The 18,056-nt window shown below is 34.9% G+C and overlaps 1 protein-coding gene across 2 annotated transcripts; it reads left to right on the plus strand.

Annotated features, from left to right (window-relative positions):
• The first annotated feature begins 2,089 nt into the window (after window positions 1-2,089).
• On the plus strand, window positions 2,090-18,056 carry GOLT1B (golgi transport 1B). 2 transcript variants are annotated; one of them, XM_008065831.1, is made up of 6 exons: window positions 2,106-2,275; window positions 7,428-7,519; window positions 8,882-9,060; window positions 12,893-12,974; window positions 15,168-15,201; window positions 15,587-18,056. In XM_008065831.1, the coding sequence occupies exons 1-5, from the start codon at window positions 2,251-2,253 to the stop codon at window positions 15,174-15,176; spliced, it is 387 nt and encodes a 128-aa protein (XP_008064022.1). In that variant the 5' UTR covers window positions 2,106-2,250; the 3' UTR covers window positions 15,177-15,201; window positions 15,587-18,056. The 2 variants fall into 2 exon arrangements, with proteins under 2 accessions (XP_008064021.1, XP_008064022.1); XM_008065830.1 differs by lacking the exon at window positions 15,168-15,201 and having other exon boundaries at window positions 2,090-2,275.

Here is an 18,056-nt window from a genome sequence, read left to right on the forward strand (position 1 = left end):
TCTAAAACTGAATTGGAGATCCAATTTTTTTCTAAAAATAAAAGAATAACCATAACAACTTTTAAAAAAACAATACTATTGATAATGCTCAATCAATAATAATCTGTCACTACTAAGCATAAAAAAAGTTAGGAAGTAAATTACATATTGCAATGACCTTTCAAATAAGGACTACATGGTTCTTCCCACATTAATTTTTATGGAAAACCTCTCTAGATTTCATACAACTGCCCAAAGTCACATAAACGTATGACGGGTACAATATAAACTACATTTAGCAAACATCTACCAGATACAAAATTATGTAGCAAAAACGAGCAAGGATTAAGCATTTTAGCACTAAATTACTATGTGACTAAATTAGCAAAGTTACACACTGTTCCTCTAAGCCTCTTTCTCTACTTGTAAAACTGGGATGATAGAACCAACCCTATAAATAACAAGTTAGACGGATTCAAATGTCCCATGTTAAGCAAAATACATCAACATTAAATAATCACATTTATCATTTAACATCGTATCGAGCACTTGCTCTAAAGAATTATAATTTAAACTCAATCTTAAAAGAGAAATTGGTATTCTACAGAAGGGTTCGATTTCAGAAGGTGAGAACACTGAATGATTAGAGGTGGAGGAAAACATGGTTTGTATTAAGGAACTGTAGGTACCTATGAATGACTAAATCCTAAGCATGCATATGGGCAAGTACAAAATTAGTCTTAAGAGTAGGAAAGTTGAATTCTCCATAATTCTACAAATATTTCTCCCACTTGAAAATCAATATGGAAACATCAACATTTTCTAAAACTAAGTTAGAATGCTCTCCAAAGGTAGCTTCAGCACCACCTACCCTTACTCAGACTAAATTTGTGGCCTTCAGACACAAAATTCTGAAGCCACCACTTGGCTGGCAAGATAGGTTGAGTTTTCTTTGCCTTGCTAAAGAGTGTGGAACGGCCTTTTTTAATTCTTTGTCTATTTAAACACCTCTTCACTACGTATGAAAACGTAACATTCCTTTCACAGACTGTAAGGTCCTCCTGCAGAGTAGGGGTTGAGTCTCTTCATCTTTGTACACACATTGCCTAGCAAAGTGCCTTGCATATATAGTACCGTGTCAGGTTTGCTGAGGCTGAAAGTGGTGGCTATCTCTAGCTTCATGAAAGGATATAATAAATATCCAATTTTGACCCACTATTTTAAATCACTTCTTTGATTATGCTGTTAAAAGACTGCTCATTCCCCAAATGATGTAATTCAATAGAAGAAGATCTCAACATGAAGTGAATTCGAAGACTGAACTATATGGCAGGTCTATCACTCAGAAGTATAAGCTAGTCATCTACAAGAAAACTTTTAACAAGGAGACAGTCAGTCAGTCATCGATATTGGCAGAAATGCCACCGAGGTACCACAAGCAAAATCGGACCCACAACCCTCCTGTATTTAGAGGCAACAGTAACTTAATAATGTCCCCCCTTACGCTACTGTGAAGCAGGGGACGGAAGAAGCATCTCCAGCAGTATTTCCCAGTACATGGTGGCTGCTAATAAATAAACTTTAGTGGCCAAGCCTACTGCATAGAGAAGGCTAAAGAGATCAAAAGACCGCTCAGCAGGCGAACGTGTCCCTAAAGATCTCAGTTCCAGGAGCAGGGCAGTGACTCACGCCCTCGTTTCTTCCCCGCCAAAGGGTTGGAAGGAAGTGATCAGCGCCAGACGGGCCTCGCCCTAGGCAGGAAAGGGAAAGATCAAAAAAGGGGAGCACACCCTTGGCCTTTCGAACTGTAACAGAAGTTATCCCAGAATCTCTCCCCATGAAGGAGCCCACTCCAACTCCGGGGACTCCGACTCTACTCCGGGTCTCCGACCCGAACAGAGCCCTAGCTTGGGGACCGCTACGCACCTCTTTCTGCTGCTCTTGGATAAAATGTTCCCGCCACCCAGCAGGGAGCATCCACCCTTCCGGGTCGGTCCCTTCAACCAATTGCAAATAACGTACTTCTCTGATTGGCTAAGGGGTGTGGCCTCCATGCGCGTCACCGAATAAGACCAGGATTTACTGGTTGATATTGAGAGCAGGCTTAGCCAATGGGAAGAGACCTTAAAACGGAGGTAGGGGGTGGCTGCGTGTTTCCGGAAGACGTGGCGGCTATTGCCTGGGCAGTTTCCCGGCTTCTTTTCTCCCGACTCAGCTTTCCCACCCTGGGCGTTCGGAGGTGCTGCCGCCGCTGTTCCCACCACTGCAGCCATGATCTCCTTAACGGACACCCAGAGTAAGCACATACCCCGGGGCCGCCACCTCGAGCTCCTCACACGCCTTGCTCGGGCTGGGTCTCGCCCGCCCGCCCCTTCGCCCCGGTCAATGAATGAAGCTCGGTATTGGGGGCGGTGGCCTGCGAGACTGAGCTAGGGCTGCCGGGACCTGGAGGGCTGACTTCGGGGTACTAGGGCTAGACTTGCAGTGGCGAACCTGGCCTAGAGGGAGATTCAGTGGGGCTGAGTGGAACGCTGTATTTGGGGTGGGGGAGCTTTAGCAGAGCGACTATCTCGTGCCAGGGTCGCAGTACTCACCTCACTCCCAGGGAGATGCGCGCTTTGTTGTGGGAGACCACCGCAAGAGAAAGTTTTCGCGATGCCAGAGGCCCACTCTCGGAGTCGTTTCTGTACATGACATACTTGGGTCCTCTACAAGTCACTGACTGGTGGTTTGGTTGGGAGGCAGTATTTTAAATGTCACCTACTGTAGGCTGTTTTTGAACAGTGCTTACACTTAAATACGTATTATGAATATTCATATTTTGACACCACTGGAGGCAACCTTTTAGAAGTTCCTTGAAACGACTTCACTTTTCTACTCGCTAAAGTTTCAAGAGTAATAAAAAGCCACTTTGTGTTCAGTAAAGGATGTCTTTTGTTAGTGTTGTATATTGTGCTTTGTGGCTTGTTATACTATTTTTTAGCATCCCTTTCTGCCTACCACAGAGTTCTCTAGGCGTATCTCATCTCCGAGGTTAGCATGCTGTTTCCTTTTCTTTCAATATAACATTTTCACTTTTTACCGATTCTTGTCAATATTAAAAATTTTTTGTATTTACATGTCTGCCCAACCATTGTGTTTCCTTATCTTTTATGGTCGTGATAGTCCCTTTTTGTCTCACTTTGCTTTATCTGACATCACGCCTTTTGTTTCATTTTATTTAACTTACTCAAATGTTCAAGATTTTAAGAATTAAATAGTGAATTGAAGTGAAAATAAAACTTCATTTAAAATACCCTATTTTAAAGTGGGATCTTAATGTTTAGATTGAAATCACGACAGACGTGGACGTCCCGAAACTTTTTTTTTTTTTTTTGAGAAAACAAGATTTATTGAGAGGCCAAAAAGCTCCCATAGTGGGAGGGGACCCGAGGGGGGTTGCCCAACATCCCGGAGCTTCTAAGGTCTTCCATACACATTGCCACCCCAGTCAGGCTGTCTTCCCTCCTGATACTGGAATGAGTCTGCACCTCAGGGCCACTGACCTGACCAAGGAGAGTTACCCACATTGGCCCATTGCCCTCATCTATTCTGATCAGAGAACATAAAATATAAGTGTGATCTTGGGAGGAAGGGTTCACTATAATAATAATTACTAGAATTGTATAAAGCTATTTTCTTTCAGTTCACCATGTGCTTTCATGTAAATCGTTGTGCATAGTTCTTACAAGAGCTCGGTAAGGCAGAGAGAAGCAGACTTTATATATATATATATATATATATATATATATATATATATATATATATAAAACATGGCTTTTAAGAAAAGTGATAGAAAGAAGACTTGATCCCAGTTCTGCTCGCCTGGAAACCTTTGTTCTTTCACTCTGCCCCCACTAGCAGCTAAGAAGACTTGATATAAAATTTGAGATCTTCAAGTACTCTGAGTCTGTGATATTAAAATATATAAAAGTATGAATTATTTATCTTGTGCATAGAGATTCTCTTTTATTAAAGACTTCTTATAAGGATGAGGGCCTCAGTTACATCTTTCCAAAAACCAGAACAAGAGCATGGGGTGGTACTATGGGCAGAATGGGAAGTATTCGCCTCACTTCATTAATTTGGTGAAAACTGTGAAATTTTACTCTTTGCTGTTCACTTGCCAAATGTTTGAGGTGAGACAATGGATGAAACATGAAATGTTTAGTGAACCAAAAGCGTTTTGGATTTCAAAGTGTGTGTGTGTGTGTGTGTGTGTGTGTGTGTGTGTGTGTCTGTGTCTTTAATTGTAGGGATTGGCCATCATTCAACTGATTTACCAGGATTATCTGGAATTTTGATTCTGGGGTGGGGTAACCAAGCACCAACCAGAGTAGAGTAAATGGAAATTCATGATTATTCTAAGGGATTATAGCACTCTCTCCACCCCAAAAAAACAAGATTTATTCAGAGGGGACAGGGAGGGGCAGTTCCTATGCTACCTACAAATCTTCACTTTATTTCATCACATTGCCAAAAACTCTTCTGTGCTACTCAGTTATTTAATACAGTTGTTATTCAGTTGAATTCTTGGTTTATGACTTCTGTTTTTCAAAGGGCATAGTAAGACAATGCTGCTTTTAAAAAACTGAATAAGATACTGAAATGCAAACAGTGTTTGTCATTGCTTACGCATGTCTTTTCTTTAAAAATATCCACAATACACTTCTTATGTTAGACAAAATAGCTTTATTAAATTGTTATTATCAGATTTTAAAAAATGTGGCCAGATTGTTAAACTTGTAAGAGGAATGAAGAGTGATAAATTTATTTTGCTGTTTATGATTCTGGTGGAAAGAACTGTAGGCCTTTTGATAGTCAGGAGTGCATTAGGATAGGGAAGAAGAGAATTCTAGAAATGAGAAGAAGACATAACCTAGTTTGACTCTTTTGACAAATTTAGATCAGGAGATCCTTGGCAACTGTCCCCTGCTGGACTATACTGGATAAAACAGTAGTAATATTTTGGCTCCCGTGATGTAGTTGTAGGGCCATTGGCTGTGGAATGAGAAGACTGGTGGAACCCTGACTCCACCCCATCACCACATACACACATGCTTTTTGCTGATTCTGTGTTGAAAGGCAAGTTACTTAATCTCTCTAGTTCCTTGGTTGCCCATGTGAAACATGGGGCCAGTGCTACTTTTGACCATATAATTTTGAATTAAAGGAATTGCAAGATATTTGTATAAATACTCCTTTAAATGGCAAAACTTATTAAGGCATTGTCTTTTTTCACTGAAATCAATTTTTAATAGTTCTACTGACTTCTATTTAGTTATGTTAGATAACAAACTAATATTAAACTTGAATTGCCTAAAAGATGCTTCCCCCAGAAGTTCAGTATACTCCAGTGTCCTCGAGTTTCATATAACCAAACATATTTAATCTGAACAATGAAAAGTCAAGGGAAAAAGTGTGGCATAATGGTTAAGCACATAGGCTTTGGATTCAAAAGACCTGGGTTGAAATGCTCGGCTAGAAATGTGGCTTTGGGCAACGTAAATCAACTCTCTAAACTTCAGGTTCCTTCATCTTTAAAATGGTATAATTATACTGACATTATATAAGGTATATGTGGCACCTCATAAGGCCTAATTCATGGTAAATTCTCAATACATAGTAGATGTCTTTGCATATAATGCCTTTCTAATAAATATCCCCCAGATTTTCTGTAATCCTCAAGATAGTTTGTGAAAAAACAGATACTAGTCATATTCAAATAACAAAGTTGACAATAATTAAATCCTAATTACTAAAAAGTTATTTAATGGAATTCCACTTGCTCTTTTGTCCATATTTTCCTGATATCTGAACAGTTATTTTGGTAAATTGTCTTAAGGCATAAAAGTATCAGCTTCAGGTTTTCGTAAGAAAGTGTATCTATAGAATACAGGTACCTGTGTATTTATAGATAGGTACCTGAACTCTTTTTGACTAACTTTGGGAACAAAAGGTTGTTGAAATGGAAGACAGTAGTTATCAGGAAATTGAGGAGGTGGGGGATGTAGAAAAAGATAAAAGAAAAGTGTATCTATAGAATACAGGTACCTGTGTATTTATAGATAGGTACCTGAACTCTTTTTGACTAACTTTGGGAACAAAAGGTTGTTGAAATGGAAGACAGTAGTTGTCAGGAAATTGAGGAGGTGGGGGACGTAGAAAAAGATAAAGTTTCAAGTCATCAGAACATTTTATGTGAGTTAGGATTTTTTTAAGTAGCTATGACCTAGATTTTAACTTTCTAGAACAGAAAAAAACAAGTGAAGCAACAAATCAGAAATCACTAATTGTGTATTTAAAATCGTGTTTCCAAAAATACTGGTGGCTTCTGCTCTGACTCATTATCTGTATGCAGATAGTGCTGCTAGATAAAATAAGAATTGGTGGCTATTTCCTTAAAACTAAAGTGATCGAGGAGGTGACTTAGTGGATTGTGCTTTGTAGCATTAACAGATGAGTACATTTGTTACCTAAGAAAGTTAGGACTTTTCATACTGAAAAGGTAAGACACAGAGAATGCAAAGTCAATAAAAATATTAATTTTATATACAAGTTAAACACAGACTTTACAGCTTATGCTTTGTCCACATTTTGTATATTCAGTGCCTGGAACAGTTCCTTGCATCTAGTAAATGGTCAACAATTCTTTGGTTTTTAATGAAACAGTAAAAAGCTAAAATATTAATATTAGGTAAAACAGTTTTTGAAACTTTGGAGAGGTGATTTTAGGACTCTAGTCCAAATATGTGAATAGATTCATAGTTTGGATTAATTTGTAGATGATAAGTCCGTAATAGACCATCAAGAAGTATAAGTGATGCCCAACCTTCTGAAAATCAGCTTTTGAGAAGACTGCTTCAGAATATTTCTTGTTTCCATTGTGAGAAGCAGTGTGTAATTGAATGAAGGTTATAGTGTGGACTTACCATAACATTTCTAGAATAAAGAAGGAATTAATTTTAAGATGAGTAAGAAGGAGCTACAGATATTGTACATATAAATAATAATCATAATAATAACATTATGTTAAAGGACATAAATAATTAAAGAAAGCATATACATTTATGCCTAATGCCAAAGAAATTCTTAGGAGGGAAAAAAATTATAACCAAAGGTTTAGAATCCTGATTCAGCTTTTTCTATGATGGCAGTGTCTGAGAAATACTATCTTCCATTTAAGGATTAGAAATTTCCATTCATGTTTTAAATTTTGAAATAATTTGCTGGTGTTAATTTGTTATAGACCTTAATAAATGTCACTATGAAGTTAACCTACAATATTGAGGACCTATTTCTTCAAGTCTGCCAAAAGAAAAACTGGAAACTTATCTTATTTAATTTATGGGGATGTATAACGTGACTTTAATTTTTCTCTACCCTTAACCATATAACTTATATTGCAGAAATTGGAATGGGATTAACAGGATTTGGAGTGTTTTTCCTGTTCTTTGGAATGATTCTCTTTTTTGACAAAGCACTACTGGCTATTGGAAATGTGAGTTTTTAAATATATATTTTAACTAAATTTGTAAGGAAATTTTATATTACCTGCTATTAAATTTGGGAAAAATAATTCACTATTGCTTTATGTAATTTCTATTACATTCTTTATTTCCATCAGGAATGTAATCTGTCAGCTTTCAGTTTAAATAAAAGGTAAACACTTAGTGAGGTTTTCTAATTTTATAACTACTCTGTTAAGTGTTTGTTATGTGATTTACAGTAGATAAAAATGAATACTGCCTCTAAATAGGAATTCAATGACTTTGTAGTCCCATGTCTTTATCAGTTTGTTAAAATGCTTTCACTTTAAGCATCCAAGACCTCACATTTGATTCAACTGCATAAAATAAACAAATTTTTTAAAACTTTTTAAAAATATATTTTTATGTTAATGGTTGACTTACTTAGAAAGGAGCATATATATATATAAAATTTGGAGTGTGTACTATGCTATTCATGTGGGGAGAAATATTCTAGAGATAGAAAAATTTTAGAAATAATGAAAAACTCTTCTAAAAGCAATACAGTCACTGAATAATGGCTAAATATCTTTTGAAGCATATATATCATCAGGCTATTAATTGTAAATGGAAAAAGATAAAGGATAGCAAAATTGTTAAAAATTGGTGTTTTAATGAATGATAGTATCACCAGCATTGATAGCACAGAATATGAAGCTTAACCAATAGGCTTAATATATGTTTGTGTGGAATATTTTTCACTAAAGAAAATTAATGCAGGAGGACAAATATTTGGAAATAAAACATGAGAAAAAGCAATGTATATTTGAAAACACATGGTTGTATTTTTATTTATGCTGCCACCAGATATTCTGGAATTAATAAAACTAGAATCTTCTACCTGGCTTTACATTGTTCCTTCTACTGTCAGCTTAGCCATGTCAGTATTTCTCCCATCCATAGAAACTTATATAGCCCATGGCAAATATTCTGAGCCAAGAAGAATACCTTTGGGTGACATATTTATGGGCAGCTTTCCTCTCTGTGCTTTGCCAACTCATCTGCTTGACTAAGTTTTCTTCATTCAACTAAAACTAGGAAAACTACTGCAAACACAGATACCCCTTGGCAACATCTAATCTTTGTTTCTTTTTTTCTCCATTAATCAAGATAGAAGAGGAATGAAACGCGTGGAATACAACTACAACAACTTTAACATACATAACCCACTCCTTGGTTTAGCTTCTTGGTTGTGCATTGCAGTTCTTTCTGGCCAGTTGCCACATTAAAACCAAACAAATCTGCTTCTTTTTATGAAATTTAGCTTTGACTTTACTTTTTAAATGTATGCAGTATATTTACTTGTTCTGTGTTGCATTTTCTTTCTCTTCTAGGTCTTATTTGTGGCTGGCTTGGCTTTTGTAATTGGTTTAGAAAGAACATTCAGATTCTTCTTTCAAAAACATAAAATGAAAGCTACAGGATTTTTCCTGGGTGGTGTATTTGTAGTCCTTATTGGTTGGCCTTTGATAGGCATGATCTTCGAAATTTATGGATTTTTTCTCTTGTTCAGGTAAGGCAATAATTTTACTTTCTCTTTCAATAAACCAATGGGTCAGATAGTTATTACAAAAACCCAGATATATGCATCAGTGTAAGAAGATGATCGTTTGCTTTAAAAGAATTTTGTTTACATTGAATCTTTTCCGTTTCAGATCAATCAACTATAAAAATCTTTGTCAAATGTAAATCATTGTCTGGGTAATGGTATAAATTATCTTTAAAAATATTGTCACTGCAATACAAGTCATTGTATTGGCATTTAAGGCATCATTTTTATGTTTGATATTTTCATCAACTAGATAGATAGATAGGCAGATAGATAGATAGATGTTAGGTTGGTTGGTTTATTGATTCAGCATTATAGTACATAGACCCTTCATAGTTACTGCTGCTTGATTGCAGTTTGTTTAGTGTGTATGCATGTTAGAAAATTCTGTACCAAATATGCTATGGGAGATTTTGATCAGTTAATATTTTGCAAATCTCACTTAGCAAGTAAACAGCAATATGCATATGAGAAAACACTTTTAAGTAAGATTGGTCTTAATTATGTATTCCAGAAATGCATATTCTTGTCTTCTATCTACCAGGTATTGTATTACCCATGGGAGACATAAAAATGATTAAATGCCAAATCTGCTTTAGGGAGGCTCTCATTTTTAATATGGGAAATAGACTGTAAAGATATCAGTAGGATACAGTCATATTGCCATTATAGATATATATGTAAAATATTATAGGAAATAATAAATCCAGGGAGAGGTAAGAAATGTTTACTGATAAACAAGGCTTTAAAGAATGGGTAAGAATTCATCTTATGAAAGAGAAAGGGAAGGACAGTTAACTCGTCAGAAGGAACAGACAGCTTGTTTTGAAAATAATGAATGATCTGATAGAACAAGAGCATGGGATAAATGGAAGGAAATAGTTGCTAGCGAGACTGAAATGGAAGTTTGAAGCCAGATTGCAAACTTCCTTTGATAACTTGTCAAGAAAAGTATATTTTATCTTACAACCAAATTTTGCTAGAGAGCATTGTTTGGGGAGGGGAGAACCACAAAGATTTAACCAGGGTGGTGTTAGGAAGATTATTCTCATATCAGGATAAAGTGTGTATCAAAGAGAAAAACTGAAGGCAGAGAAACCTGTCAAGAGGCTATTGATACCGTACTGAATATAGAGTGATAGGATTGGAGTCTCATAACATTCCTGACATTTCAGGGTGGGTGGAGAGAAAGAAGGAAACACTGGAAGAGAAGACTAAGAGAAGAGGTGGGAGAAGAACTAGGAGTAAGCATCATAGTGGCCAAGAGTAAGGAAGAGGAGTTTGTCATGGCAGGTGTATCCCGCAGCAGAAAACTTAAACACTTAAGGACTATATGAAAATCATTGGCTTTCTCAATTCACAGAAATTCTAGTAATGAAGGTCAAAAGCCAAAGCCAATCTTTGACATGAATAAAGAATAGGAAGCTTTAGCATCCTTAATAAACTTGGAATAATACATTGGTTTCATGGTTTAGAGAAGTTTGTGGAATAAATACTGGTTTTTATTGTTGGGTTTTGTTATGTTCTGCGATATTCTTCGTTTTAGGTATAGTGCCAAGGGCCTTTGGCATTATTTTTCTAGATATTTATAATCCTTAATAATAGCATTTAAAATCATACGTGTTTATATTTTTAAAAAATACTTAAGACCAAAAAAAATGCTCCTTTTGAAAACAATTGTGATTGTCTTTGAAACATGTACTTATACCACCAGCATAAGAAGTAGTTCCCTAATTTTAAAAATCCTGCATTCTATTGAACTCTTTTTAGTCTATATATTTTGACTTCTGCAGATTTATAATAGGATCATATTGTTTAATTTCTGAATTCTATTCATTGTAGTATTTTATCCCTGTATGCTTCGGTGTGAAAAAAAAAACACAAACTCTTTTCCTCTGTCCTCTTACCGCAAGCATCACAGAAGACTCCTGTAACCAAATGTGTAGGAGTTCTCCCCCCCCCCGCACATCAAGCAAAGAATCAATTCTGCAGCAGACACCAGCTGAGTGTCCTCCAGTTGAATTCTGACGCTGTCTACATGGAGATGGCACCACATCACACAGGTTGAGAGCTCAGTCACACGACTGTCCCCCACTTTTAATTATGCCAGTCAAAAGCCTCAGGTTGTTTTACCTGTGCTTCTGACCAGCAGGTTGTAAATCAGGGTTTCCATGACCCCCTCTTCCATTTTGATTAATTTACTAGAGTATCTCACTGAACTTGGAAACACTTACTACTGATGCTTACTGATTTAATAAATGATATAAAAAAGGATGCAGATGAAGAGATACCATAGGGGAGGCATGGAGGAAGGGAAAACCCCTATACCCTATCTAGCCTACCACCCTCCAGGAACTTCCATGCTTTCAGTTATCCAGAAGCTCCCTGAGACCTGTCCTTCTGGGTTTTTATGAAGGCTTCATTTTTAGGCATGATTGATTAAATCATTGGTCATTGGTGATCATCTTCAGCCCCTCTCCACTCCCTGGAGGTTGAGGGATGAGGCTAAAAGTCTGAACCCTCCAATTTTGCCTTAGTTTTTCTGAACTAGCCCCCATCCTGAAGCTATTTAAGGGCTGCCAGCCACCAGTCAACTCATTATATACAAAAAGACATCATCTTGTATAGATTTTAAAGATATTAGGATTTGTATGCCAGGAAACAAAGTTGAAGACCAAATACATTTTTCATAGTATCACAATACCCATTTTAAGACCCAGAAAAAAGTTTATTTCCTATGTATTTTTTAAAATAAAATATTTCCTTTTGCTCCTATATAGAGGTGGCTTTTCTATGGTTAATTTTAAACTGGTTAGAAGCTGTGTAACTTCTATAGACTTGTATTTCTACCAAAAAACAAGACATGAGGGTTACCATCTGGCAGGTGTTGACACTTCGTATTTATTCAATAAATGATGCTATTTTTATTTTCATTGTTCTACACATATGGTCAGCCACTCTCTTTTGATCAGTATCACTCTACACAACTCACCATAGTTGAAGAAATCTTCAGCACTTGAACTGACATAACTCATAATCTGAGCATACAACATAGCTAGGCCTAATGTGCTTCTCACTTTTTTACCCACAATCACAACATTTTATTTTATTTTTTTTTAGATGACCAATACATATTTGTTGAATGGATTAATAAATTGAAACATTATACACTCTCAGCAAGGTAGATCTGGATTAAAATTTTGACTCACCAACTAGGCAATTTGATCTTTGGCAAATCGCTTAACATTTTTGAGCCTTACTTTTTTTTTTTTTTTTATTTTAAAGATGTGGGGTACAATTCAGGATTAGGTATATAAGTGATCATTGTACAGGTAAAGTTTGGACCTCCTTTTGGTCCCCACTTTGCCTGGTTTGAGATCAGGTACCCTTACTGATGTTGTGTTCCCACCCCTCCCACCTGCCACCCCCACTCCAGTAGTATCCCGCTACTGCCAATATCTTCCTTAAAGTATTATAGTAATTGTTCATGGTCTGCTTGTGGGTGAGAACATATGGTACTCTGTTCTTTGTTTCTGTGATAGATCACTGAGTATGATCGACTCTAAATTCATCCAAGTTGCTACGAAGTCAATGTTTGTCCTTCTTTATGGCTGCATATATTCCATTGAACAATCGCAAAATTTTTAATCACCTTTGTAGTTATTCATAATTCTAAGTTTGAAATCTCTCATATATTCAGAATTTTAATAGGATCCTTTTTTTTCCCACTTGGTTAGCAATTGATTTTGGTAATAGAAAATGTGTGACTATTAAGAACCTGTATTCCCTCTCCCAGGGGCTTCTTTCCTGTGGTTGTTGGCTTTATTAGAAGAGTACCAATCCTTGGATCCCTCTTAAACTTACCTGGAATTAGATCAGTAAGTAATCGTGTATTTGGCAATATATTTTTCTGACCATCAAAATATATACTCTTTGATACTTTTTACTTCTAGAAATTGAGTAATTGATACATGATTAATTGATTATTATGAAATAAATAGTTACATCACATAGATCACGGTTACCATGAATACCAGAAAATAATCATTGCTAAACTTTAAAATCTGAAATTCTGTTGCATTGTGTCCATTTTTAATATTGTTCTCTATTTTTAATCTTACTCAGATTGATATGCTATGTTACCTTTCTCTTTGAGAGTTCAAGGCATTTTTTTATCTACTTTTTATATAATCTCTAATTTTCAAAACAATAACTTTGAAAGAATACCATTATTTCTTGGAAATACTTCCTTCTGAGACTGTATTACCAAGTAGAGTGGATTAAGACAATTAAATGCTATTGTACTGGGAGTCAGATTCTATTCCCAGCTCTGTCCACAATTTGAACAATCCTGTCAGATTTGTTTTTCCAGTGTTGTGTGCCTTCTTTTCCAGCTTGATAAAATAGAGAGAATCAAATCAGATCGTAAATAAAGAGAGCATTTTAAAGATTAACGAGTGGAGTTTCTTCCCTTCATTCAGTATTCATTCAGCAAATGTTTGGTACTAAACTGCTAGCTTGAAGGTTGTAGTGAAGGCTCAGAAGTCCTTTCTGAATGCAGCTTATTTATTGCCTCCTTAGAAAAAGGTTTCCTGACTCCCTGTGGCTAGTTTGGGATGTGCTTTTAGAGCATACCTGGGCAAACTTCCGTCATAGCATTTGCCTCTGTTTTAATTGTCAAGAAAAAGGCTTCCACATAAACTACAGACTTTGGAAGCAGAGATAGACAGTATTGTGGTCACTGTTCTACCCCCAGTGACCAGCATACTACCTGGCATATAATGGGATTGCAACACATTTTTGTTAGATGAATGAATGAAAGATGGTATTTTGTTGGCCTCAGGGAACTTGGTCAATTTGAAGACAATTCCAATTGACTTTCTTCTAGCCTACCTCCTTATTCAAGTTTCCAAACTAAATGAAATTCTTAAATTCTAAAAGAATCTGGGTGGTCTAGAATTCAGCCGAGTTTGGGCCAATTCTTTTGACAGATCGTACTCATGTCAGAAATATGCATGTCCTTATTTGGATTGATTTCATAGTTCCAAGTCTATCTTACACAACTAGGATAAGCTGGCTTTAAAGGCAAATTTGAAAAGATCACAATTTCTAGTTAGGTCCAGAGAGTTCGTCAACTTTTGAAAGTTGTTCACAGATTTTTATAAATCTTTCTAGAGAAAAGGTTCATAGCATTTATTCAATTCTCAAAGAGCTGAAGGATGGCTTACCCACAGAAGAATAAGTACCACTATAAGCCTAATCCCTTTTCCATCCCAGGTGAATTTTAGAGTAAGAGATTTAGAGCAAAGACAACCTAGATATTTCAAGTTATCTTTGGAGAAAGGATGTCATGCTTTTTTTTCTCTCCATTTAAATTTACCTTAAAATTCGAATGGATTCTGTCAGAGAAAGTTTTAGTTTTGGTGTGCCAGTCACCTATTTGTGATAATATAAAATGTTGGTACTAGGCTTATAGGAGTATACCCTGATTTCATTTGCATTAATCTCCAAACTCATACAGTAATCAATGTTATTTATGTTGAGAATGGATTTTAAATTTACTGACACTTCTAGTTACAGTCTTATGAACATTATTTGTGTCCTTAATTTAAGTAATCTGTAGAATTTGCATAAATGGATACCCAATACAATAGATTGTTTCCTATCATTACTACTTTATTATAATAAATACTTAAGTAAAAATATGAATAATTAAGTGAAAGAAATAGATGATTGCTAGAATTTGATAGTATTATAACCACTTGGGTTTTAATATCTCCACTAATATTCCACAGTATTCTGTTTCAATCTTTATGTCACCATCTAGAATGCTGAAAAAAGCCAAACTGTTTTATGTTTGGGATAGAGTAACCAAAGTAGATAACCACTTGCATTAATGTGTGTTAAAATTTATATTTAATTATTATAAATTTATGCTTGCATCATTAAATCTTTTTTTAATGTCATTGCCACTTTCAGTCTGAAGTCCAGAATACACAATTAAAGTATTTTTTAGTCAATAACTGTTGTTAATTATTGAACTTAATGGAGTTAAATCTGTTTGTTCAAAGACTACATAGGCCCCAGAAGAGATCCACAGTAATGGTCAGTTGAAATATCTTATTGGGTTCATTAATGCATGAATGGCTGATATTTCAATTTTTTCATTTTTTTTCCTTTTTTGTTAAGCTAGCAGTGTTATCTTCATTTTACAATTTTTTTATTCATTGTGTTGCATTTTTCATGTTGCACCCTTAAATTCATATGTATAACATGTCATGCAAAAACAATGTTTAGAAAAAAATTTTTTATACACATTTACTTATCAGAAGATGGTGGTGAGTAGTACTGAATTAATCATTGTCAGTCACACCTTAAATTTCCACAAAACTTGTAAAGCTGGGTTTTTTAATCAACATTTAAAATGTTGGTATAATGTTTTATAATGCTGTAGACTTCCTTTAATTATCTGTTTTTCTTCTCCTTACAGTTTGTAGATAAAGTTGGAGAAAGCAACAATATGGTATAACAACAAGTGAATTTGAAGACTCATTTAAAATATTGTATTTATAAAGTCATTTGAAGAATATTCAGCACAAAATTAAATTACACGAAATAGCTTGTAATGTTCTTTACAGAAGTTTAAAACGTATAGGCTACAAAGTACCAGCAGCAATTAGCAAAGAAGCAATGAAAACAGGCTTCCAGTCAAGAGATCTAAGAAGTCACCAAGCAAACTAAGGGAGATGAAATCCATGTTACAATGCATATTGAAACTCTTGAAGACTATTTGTATTGCTTTTCCACAATTTGCAAAACACAGCCATCCTTAGAGAACTGTGGTGCCTGCTTCTTTTCTGTTTATGTTGAAGGCTCAGGAGTACCCATAGGCATTTGCTTTTTAGAAATATCCACTGTAGTGACAAAAATATTTCCAGTTGCACCGTGTCTCTGAAAGTGATGCATGACTTAGATTAGATTATGTCATTTTGATATATTAAAAGGAAGGAAAACACAGTTTTGATGTATGAATCACTTTTTATTTGTAAACCTGGTTGAAATGTTTGTGATTCTTTTGAATCTTAATATTTTAAAGCCAGATGAAAATTGAACTAGGTATTCTTTGTTGGAATATGTAAAGGTAATTTTTACTAACTCTTAGTTCCTAAATTATAACTGACTACGTTTGGTCAACAACACACTCTGGAAATACTCATACTTCTTGGGAGTCTGCCCTTCTAAGTATATGTATCATTCATTACATGTAAGCATTTATCAAAAAGCATTCTTGACCATGAAGTAGTTGGTTTCATAACATGTCTCATTAAATAGTGTTTTATTTAAGATAGTAAATGATGTGAACCAAATGGATTTTTCCATATCATGATGTAATTTTTTTCTTTTTTTTTTCTCAGATATAGCAGTGGTTTATTATTTTGTTTTCATAAAGTAAAATAACTTGGTAATGTATAAGACATGTTAAAAGGTTAAACTTATGACTCTTTTTAAAGGGCTATTCATTTAATGAGTTTTTCCTTATTTTCAACTTTTTCCTAACATACAAAAATCATTATATATAACGTGTATTTCATATGATCACTCTTAATCTTGAGTAAATCAAGAAAATACCTGAGTTTACTTGCTAAAGTTATTTTAATGTAATTAAACTAGCTATAGTTTCTTAAAAACATAACACTAAAAAGATAATTTTTTTCTACCATTGCTGATTGACAAACAGTAGGAAATAGCAGTTGTTTCTTCTTTAATTTTCCAAGATATGGCAGCTTTTATGATAGATATAGGAACACATGTCAACAGCTACAGTACTATTTGTTTTACCACTAATCATTGCACTGTTTACTTTTTTTAAACAGTTGCAAAGCTTTTTAATGCATGAAATTATAATCAAAATTTGTAGTATTTATTTACAAACATGTCTACAAAAATATGTTACAACTTATTTTATTTTTAGTTAAATCTCCTTATGCACAGAGCACTCCCAATCTTGTTCATCTAAAGAAGGAAAGACTTGGTATATAGTGTAATGGTTCAGTCTTGTGGATTACTGACTTTTTTGGTACTTGCATTTGACTAATGATCTAATCTGTGAAAATGTGACAATATTGACAAATGGAGACGCCTACCTCAATAGTTCATGGAATAATAAAAGCCTAGTATTGTGTCATGTTCTTCAAAAAAGTAATATCCTCACTTGGAGAGTGTCAAATATATATACTTTGAGGATCAACTTATATAAGGTGCCCTGTAGAATTCTGTTACACATATTTTTGACTGACCCCTATTATTTTTAGTGGTTGGATAATTCTGTCTTTTTAGAGCAAAATGGTATCTGTTAATGTAAGGAACATATGTATTATTTATCTCCTTTGTAAACATGAATTTCTATTGAAATGTTCTTTGCACTATAACAGAGATCCCTTTTCAACAATCTTATTTCAGAAAGCATTATTAGAATTGAAAGAATTTGATAATCTACCAATCCTTAGTAAGATTGAGAGGCTGGAGCAGTTTTCAGTTTAAGTCTGTAGTTAATATCAAATGTGAGTTTGGGACTACTTGGCAGCATTGTATATTTCTTATTCAGGACCCTTGATGGCTCTATTTTTAAACATATTAATCTGATAGAAGCACTATATAGCCTATTGTTTCTTCATATCCAAAATCAGCCCTCTGTCTTTGTGATAAAATGTACTTTGATAATTTCTCTACAGATGGAGGAAGAGGTCTAATACTATGTAGCCTTAAGTGTTTCTGTCATTGTTCAAGTGTATTTTCTGCAACAGAAACAAATTTGGAGTGTTTTTATTTTCCCCTTATAAACTGTAATTCCTGGAAAACTGCTGCTTTAAAAAGTCTCACTTTCAGATTATATTATCCAACAATTGAATATTGTAAATACACTTGTCTTACCTCTCAATAAAAGGGTACTTTTCTATTAA

Source organism: Carlito syrichta, unplaced genomic scaffold, assembly GCF_000164805.1.
Source record: "Carlito syrichta isolate Samal-C Ts95f unplaced genomic scaffold, Tarsius_syrichta-2.0.1 Scaffold308809, whole genome shotgun sequence".
NCBI lineage: Eukaryota > Metazoa > Chordata > Mammalia > Primates > Tarsiidae > Carlito > Carlito syrichta.

Bases quoted from the DNA above. Each gene is read 5' to 3' on its own strand.
- GOLT1B (XM_008065830.1), top strand. From the start codon at position 2,251: ATGATCTCCTTAACGGACACCCAGA. The intron at 2,276-7,427 runs GTAAGCACATAC...CTTATATTGCAG, and splicing joins CTCCTTAACGGACACCCAGA to AAATTGGAATGGGATTAACA. The intron at 7,520-8,881 runs GTGAGTTTTTAA...TTTCTCTTCTAG, and splicing joins CACTACTGGCTATTGGAAAT to GTCTTATTTGTGGCTGGCTT.